Below are 7,009 nucleotides of genomic sequence, written 5' to 3'. Positions count from 1 at the left end.
TTCCCTAGGGGTATTATCTACCACAGGAGCTCACACTGCCCTCCTAAACTCATTTTCTCCCCAAGATGAACACAGTACCAAGCCACTTCTTGATTCCAGGAGAAAGTGAGGAAAATATTTTCCTGTATCACTGCAGTGATTGATGTCTGTGCTATGCTGGTGATAGCTTGAGGTTTCAAACCCTGCTGTGCATGGAAGATTACTGTGTCATTCTCAGCCAGACTCATCACACACAGAAGAGAAAAACTGAAAAGGAACTGGAAACTACCCTGGTCTACTCAATGGGTTTCTGCCAAACTGTGATGTCAGAGGAGTAGCAGCACATACATCTGGGGAAGGATGGGGTCAGCAATATGCTGACACCAGAGCTGTACCACAGTCTGGAAATTATTTGTTCCAGTATGGTTAGGTGCCAAGGGTAGGCAGACATCTGAGACTCAAGCCCTGTGCCGTGGCCACCAGGCATCCAGCTTTGCTCATCTTACATAGAGATCTGAGCATCAGGGAGCACCTGGGACTGGAAACAGGCTCTCTGGAACAAAGAGAGCTGTTTGCTTGTAGCTTTCAGAAAAGGAAGAAACATGGAAGAGAGGTGGGTAAGAAGAGATGGGAAAGAAGACAGGCAGATGGAGAAAGAAAGGGTTCTCCAAACATCAAATTGCTTGCTGCTCTGAATGAGGTGAAGTTCTCTACAGACACATCCCAACCTCCTAGCAGGATCAGGTTGCCTCAGAAGAAGTTTATAAGCAAAGAATGGGCTAGACACACCTGCATCTCCTCCCAAAAAATAACTGCTTGACCGAAAAATTTGAATCTAAGAGCAGTTTATTGTAGGCATCATGATGCTTTTTTGTTACCTGTCATGAAAGATTCAGATGGTATCAAACATCACCAGCTTGGCTCCGTATCTTCCATTCCATGTTCTGACATGCTGACTGCATTAGTGTTGGCTTTTATACTAATACAGTCTTTTACAGCAGAACTCCCTGTGGGGAAAAGAAATCTTTGAAGCTACCCATTCAAATCTTCAAAGAAGGACCTTGAAGAACACTCACAGAGAGGCTGTGGGAAAGCCTGGAGCAGGGGATAATGCTACAAAGCTGGCTTTCCCCTTTTTCCATCCCGATTTGTACCACAGTTGGTTTCGCACTTTTTGCAGTTATGTAAAGCTCCCTGGGTGCTGAACAAAGTTTATCGATTCTTTCATCCTGCTGGAAATGTCTACCAGTTTTGTCAAAAAAGCTGTGAAGCAGAAATAACCCAAAAACCTGCAATATGGATTTCAGCCTTAACCCCTGGCTATGAAGAAATTGGAGGGGGGGGTAAAGACTAGGGCAGGGTGGGGCTGCAAAATTCTACAGCACACACTTTTGGGGAATGTTTTTTTCAAGACAAATGCCTAACCTTTGCTAGCATGCACCATTCTCAGAATTTTGTAAGCTAAATGCCAAACCTCTGTTTGATTTACACAGCAAAACTCCCTAGGAAATGTCACGTTATACTGCTAAAGAATGTGGTAAAAGCTGGTAGATTTCTAGTTGCAGATTCATAGTATTTAGAGCAATAATAAATCACTCGAAACGACATGTTAAACAGATGCTTTTTCTTTCATTTCCGCTGTGACATATTCCACAACCCACACAACCATTAAGTCACTTGGTTTTTACAGGAACTTCCGTGGTAAAAGCAAAAAAATTCCATCAAAACCAGACAATACAAAGCTGTGTGCATGTCCTTTGGCTGCTCATTGCTGACCCTGATTAAGAGCAGTGAGCTGCTCCCCGCGTTCCGTCCTAGATGGAAACTGCCGAGTTCTATTACGTTTACTACTTAGCTCAAGATTATCTGCAGTATGTGCTCCAGGAGTCACATCTTGGACCAGCTCAAACCAGGGTTGCTCATGTCTTGAGAAACATTGCATCTTCACTGCAAGATCAAACAGAGGAGGCTCTCAGACCATTCTTGGACAGGATTGAAATTACCTCAGTTGATGTTGCCAAGAAAATATTCAATGGGGTCATGAAAGAAAAATTTGCTGATGGAACTACTAACTGGGGTCGGATTATGACCATATTTACATTTGGAGGTCTCCTCACTAAGAAGCTTCAAGAGCATGGAGTGCAGCTCACTGGAGAGGAGAAGGAGCAGATTTCTTATTTCATCACAGAGTACATAATAAACAACAAAGCAGAATGGATAGATGCAAACGGTGGCTGGGTAAGTTTCAGTTCAGCATCTTCTCATTTTCCCCCAAGTGTAAATTAGGAGATATTGTTCCACTAAGGAAAACTATTATTTCAGACACTGTCAAAACAATTTCATTCAATGTTTTATTTGGTGGTTTAATATTTGATTAATTTGATCTGGAATGTCTCCCTGAGATGTACAGCGAAAGCTTTGCTTCTGCTTTATATAGAACAACTCTAATAGCTTTCCTTTTAAAAAGCAATTTCTGTACCTGTATCAGATGAAACACTAATATTGAATCATTGGATCATAATATAATTCTGATGGAGGGGGGCCTTAGGAAATTACCTGGTCTAGCCCCCCTGCTCAGAGAAGGTTGAATTATGCATGCCATGAATTTTTCCATTATTAAATCTGAAATTATGTGGCATCCTAAAATCAGTGCAGCAATTTTGTTTCCATAGAGGAGTCAGTCCAGAAACACTGAAGTTCAAGGTAAAGTAAGAATACAAAGGTATGATCATCACAGCTGAAGTCAGTACTTTTGCAGTGGATTTCAGGAAAGCCATTATTATTCCTCAAAATCAGTTTCACCTAAACAAATTTACATGCAAGAACAATTGGGGTAAATCTGACTGGGATAATCCTAGAACTTCCATCTAGCAATGGCCAATGCTGAGAAAAGCATTTGTCAATATGTGGATTATTTTGGCCAGCTCCTGACATTCCCCTCTGCAAGTGAAGGGGAGGTCCCTACTGCTTTGCAGAAATTCATTACACCAATACCTTTTTCTTTCACACTCTGGGGAAACTGAGAATCAACCACATCAAATTCAGTCATTTCCCTGGTACTTTTTTCCTTTACCTATATGTAAATGTTACCTTATACCCCTCTCTCATCCCACTTCTATTTCCTATTACTTTTTTCTCCCACACATTTTCTAGTGTCTTTTTTTTCCTTTTGTCTCTTTTTGCTTGTTTTGATCTTTCTCTGTCTGGTAACTATAAAAAAAAGAAGATAGTGAGTCATAGACCACTGGTGCATCAGATTTACTGTAAAGCCTCCTCTCCCTCTCTTTCAAATAGAGTCAATTTTATTTAAGAGAAGTATCAACTCCTGGCAGCATTCTGTCATAATATGTGGCTTATCCTACTAGAATAAGAAGGCTTAAAGGAAGATATTTACAAGTATATGACTACATCAGAGACGTAGTACTTGTATCTCCCTTTGAGATGTGAGTTTAGATGCTACAGTTCATGCTCATTTTCTGTTTACATGGGGAAGGCAGAGGCTTGGAGATAAAACATCCAGCACGGTGCAGCTTTTTTCAGCTACTGCTTTTTAAAGCCCTATTCATCTTTTGGAGGGAGATCTCTGAAAACCTGTCCCTCTATGCACAATGGTGTAGCTGTTAAGTGTTAGTTAAGTGTCAGCTCTGTTAAGCTGACAACAGCAGAGAGTGGTCCTTTTTTCTTACACACATTATTTTTAAGCAGTCCCTAACTATGTATGCTCTTTTCCTCAGGAAAATGGCTTCCTAACGAAGTTTGAAAGAAGATCACTACTATCTTTCTCCAAAATTACAGACATGTTCATAGCTGTTTTCTCCCTGTTCAGAGAATACTACTGAAATAAATGGGTCAGCCAGCCATATATAGTCTAGATATTGCCATAAGCTTCATTGCTAAGCTTTCCTACGAGCAATATCAGTAAGAAAACTATTTTCTTCCATAATTTGTTTTTAATTTATTTGTATTTATTTTGACTAAATGCAATGTTTCACATAATTTCCTAATTGCCAAACCTGAAGATGAGATCCCTCCAAAGGGGAATTGATGTAGCATCATGCAGCAATTCAAGTCACCCTTTCCAAGCAGGACTCCTTCGAGGGAAAAATCATTCTCCATGTCCAGACAGCTCTTGGAATCTCTGCTGCACCTCTGCAAAAAGACATTGTGTTACTGAAATACAATCCAATGGGTTAATAAACAAGTTTCAATGTCATTTGTTTTGTAAATGAAATACTACTGTAATGCATTTTATTGCAACTTTTGTGTAAAAAAAGAGGGGGGTAGGGGTCTTTGAAGAAAAAGGAAATGTAAATCCCAGCGGAAAAGTGGGTACAAGCTACTGACACAGGCTAAGCAGTTTTTATGGGAAGAACTATTTGTGGGAGCTAGCAACTTTAAAATGTCCACTCAGTTACAGTTAATGCAATGGTATGTGTTTCTTTCTTGTGTATTTTAATCGCTCATAGCTACACTGAATGTTATTACAAACGTAATGTAGACACCTGCCTAAACTTTTTAAAAATTAAATATCTTAAAATAGGCAAGGAGAAAAGATTTTTATGCTGAGGTTTTGTAAATACACTAATATTTTTTTGAAATATATTAAAATATGTTTTTTAAAGGCTTATGGTTGATTTAATTTCTTTTGAAGAAACTGGAAGATGGGAAAAGGTTTACCTGAGTAAGGTAACTCAGAAAAGCATCACACTGTGACTGGAGAATCCAGGAAGCAAATGGATTTGACCTGGACTCCATGGATGTCAAGATTTTATTTTCCTGGAATACTTCTTAAGTATTATCTGGTAGCTTGTATAAGAAAGAGACAGACTGTACCAAAATAAATTAACTGGATCAGCTCTGCTGACAGCAATTAGTGTTTTGGGAGATGCTGCAAAACTCAGCAAATTCATGAGTAGGTCCAGAATTCCAAACTTTTATAATCTGAGCCAACTATTGTTTTGATGCAAATTCCATTTGCTTTCAAAGGTTAAACAGTAATTCTTCAAGAATTCATTCTAGAAGGGTTTTCTTTTGCTCTAGTGACTCTCCTACATTAGGGAACTAAGGCTGGGTCTAAATACTCTTCTTTTTTTGTAGATGTGTTGAGAGGTGAACCAAACTGAGGCAGCAGTGGCTTGTGGCACACAACAGCATTATTCTCCAAGACAAACTGTGTGGATAATCAAGGCTTTATGATACCAGGAGGATGAATGAGCCTCCTTCTGGTAACACGATCTCTTTCATTTCATTTTTCATTTCATCTTTCATCTCAATGTAAGAAGTTTTTTACAGTAAGATCAATCTGGAACAACCTCCCCAGGGATATGGTAGAGATCCCACTGCTGGAGGTGTTCAAGATGTGTCTGGGAGAGGTGCTAAATAATCTCATCTAGGCTCCTCTTCCCACAAAAGCTGGACCAAACAATCTCTCAAGGTCCCTTCCAACCAGGGCTATTCTGCTAGTCTGTGATTCCATGGTGGAATCTAACTTGGTGGGTTCAGCTACAGAACACAAACAGGTGTTAACATTTGGTAAAACCTGTATTGCTCTCTCCCCCCACAGTGAAAACAAGAAAGATTATTTAACATGTAGAGCAGTACTTTTGACATAAACTTTGTTGCTGTCAATGGTAGCAACATCTTGAGGGCAAGTGGTAGCCAAAGGAAAATGTCCACCACCAGAACACTTATGGAAGTTACCGTCAGAAATTATATTTTAAAATGTTATTTTGACATAGATTTATTTACTGTCTTAAGACTTCACAATAAGAACAGTTCCTTTTTGTGCACCACTGCAAGCGCATATTGTAGTGGCTAACACCAGTCTATTAATACTACATTAATTTCCTTTTATGCTAATCTAGTAACCTATTTTTTAGGTGCAATTTTTTAATTAAGTGCAAAAGGCTAACCTAGTCTTTTCACAGTCTAGGTGACATAATAATTTTAGAACTTGCCTGCATGGTTCCAGTAAAAGAAGGATGGATCATGAGTGGTCTTCACGATTTATTCTGCTATTAAGAGCAAGAAAAGCTGTGGTGATATACACTACCTGGATTCTAAACACAATTAAATGTCTGAAAACAACAGAGCTATTAGCTAAGTCTTAAAAAATAGCAAAGATATGCTTTACTAGAGATGATGAAGTTATCTACATGACAGCAGTTTCAGGGATTCTTACAGCTGTCAGGCGATGCACAGAGCACAGTGCTGTTTCTAGAGCAAAAGATGAGGTCAAAGAGCTGCAAAGTGGGACAGCTGATGACTCCATCAACGCACAGAGTTGCTAAACTGAGATGTTACTTAATGCCACGTAGAACAGAGTTACGAAAAATAACCACTTCCTATAGAAGTGCCCCTTTCTGCACTTACAAGGTGGGTTGAATGATTAAATGTGCCAAAAAGCAGCCTGCAGCGTGTCCCCTGGGACATGGCTCCACAGACTGTCTGTCCTTCCTTCCCCACAGTGGGCTGCCAGGCTGTGTCCCCCAGCTGTGCCCCTGTGCCATGGCTCTGTGTGCTTTCTTTCACCTCTCTCATGGTGTAGATCCACTGGTGGATGCCCTATAACATAATCACAAAGTGGTTTGGTCTCAAGGGACCTTTAAGATCATCCCGTTCCAACCTCCCTGCGTGGGCAGGGACACCTCTGCTCCAAGGCCCATCCAATCTGACCTTCAACATTTCCAGGGATGGGGCTGCCACAACTTCCTTGGGCAGCCTGTGCCACTGTCTCACCACCCTCAAAATAAAGAATTTCTTCCTCACACCTAGCCTAAATCTTCCCTATTCAAGTTTTAAACCATTTCCCCCTGTCCTCTCACTACACACCCCTGCAAAAAGCCCTCCCCCAGCTTTCCTGTAGGCCCCTGTCAGATACTGGAAGGCCGCTATATATGAAACCGTTTGGTAGAGGGCGATAAAATATCCCACCTAAATGTAATTTCCCTTTCCACACCAAAATTCGTAAAGGGAAAATTCTTTGTAACCTATGCCAGGAAAAAAAAAACCAAACCAAAACCAAAACAAA

The 7,009-nt window shown here is 40.3% G+C and overlaps 1 protein-coding gene across 1 annotated transcript; it reads left to right on the top strand.

Annotated features, from left to right (window-relative positions):
• Positions 1 to 1,797: 1,797 nt before the first annotated feature.
• BCL2A1 (BCL2 related protein A1) lies at positions 1,798 to 4,602 on the top strand. Its single transcript, XM_071754349.1, has 2 exons — positions 1,798 to 2,217; positions 3,714 to 4,602. The coding sequence occupies exons 1-2, from the start codon at positions 1,798 to 1,800 to the stop codon at positions 3,816 to 3,818; spliced, it is 525 nt and encodes a 174-aa protein (XP_071610450.1). The 3' UTR covers positions 3,819 to 4,602.
• The last annotated feature ends 2,407 nt before the right edge of the window (positions 4,603 to 7,009 follow it).

The sequence above is a fragment of the Heliangelus exortis genome, chromosome 11 (genome assembly GCF_036169615.1).
Source record: "Heliangelus exortis chromosome 11, bHelExo1.hap1, whole genome shotgun sequence".
In the NCBI taxonomy this organism is placed as follows: domain Eukaryota; kingdom Metazoa; phylum Chordata; class Aves; order Apodiformes; family Trochilidae; genus Heliangelus; species Heliangelus exortis.
The sequence above is the reverse complement of the archived record's forward strand: the minus strand, read 5'-3'. Positions and strand labels throughout refer to the sequence as shown.

What these genes read in the sequence shown, in the direction of transcription:
- BCL2A1 (XM_071754349.1), top strand. Translation starts at nt 1,798, where the DNA reads ATGGAAACTGCCGAGTTCTATTACGTTTACTACTTAGCTCAAGATTAT. An exon ending in TAGATGCAAACGGTGGCTGG is followed by an intron (nt 2,218 to 3,713) that starts GTAAGTTTCAGT and finishes TCTTTTCCTCAG; the next exon opens with GAAAATGGCTTCCTAACGAA.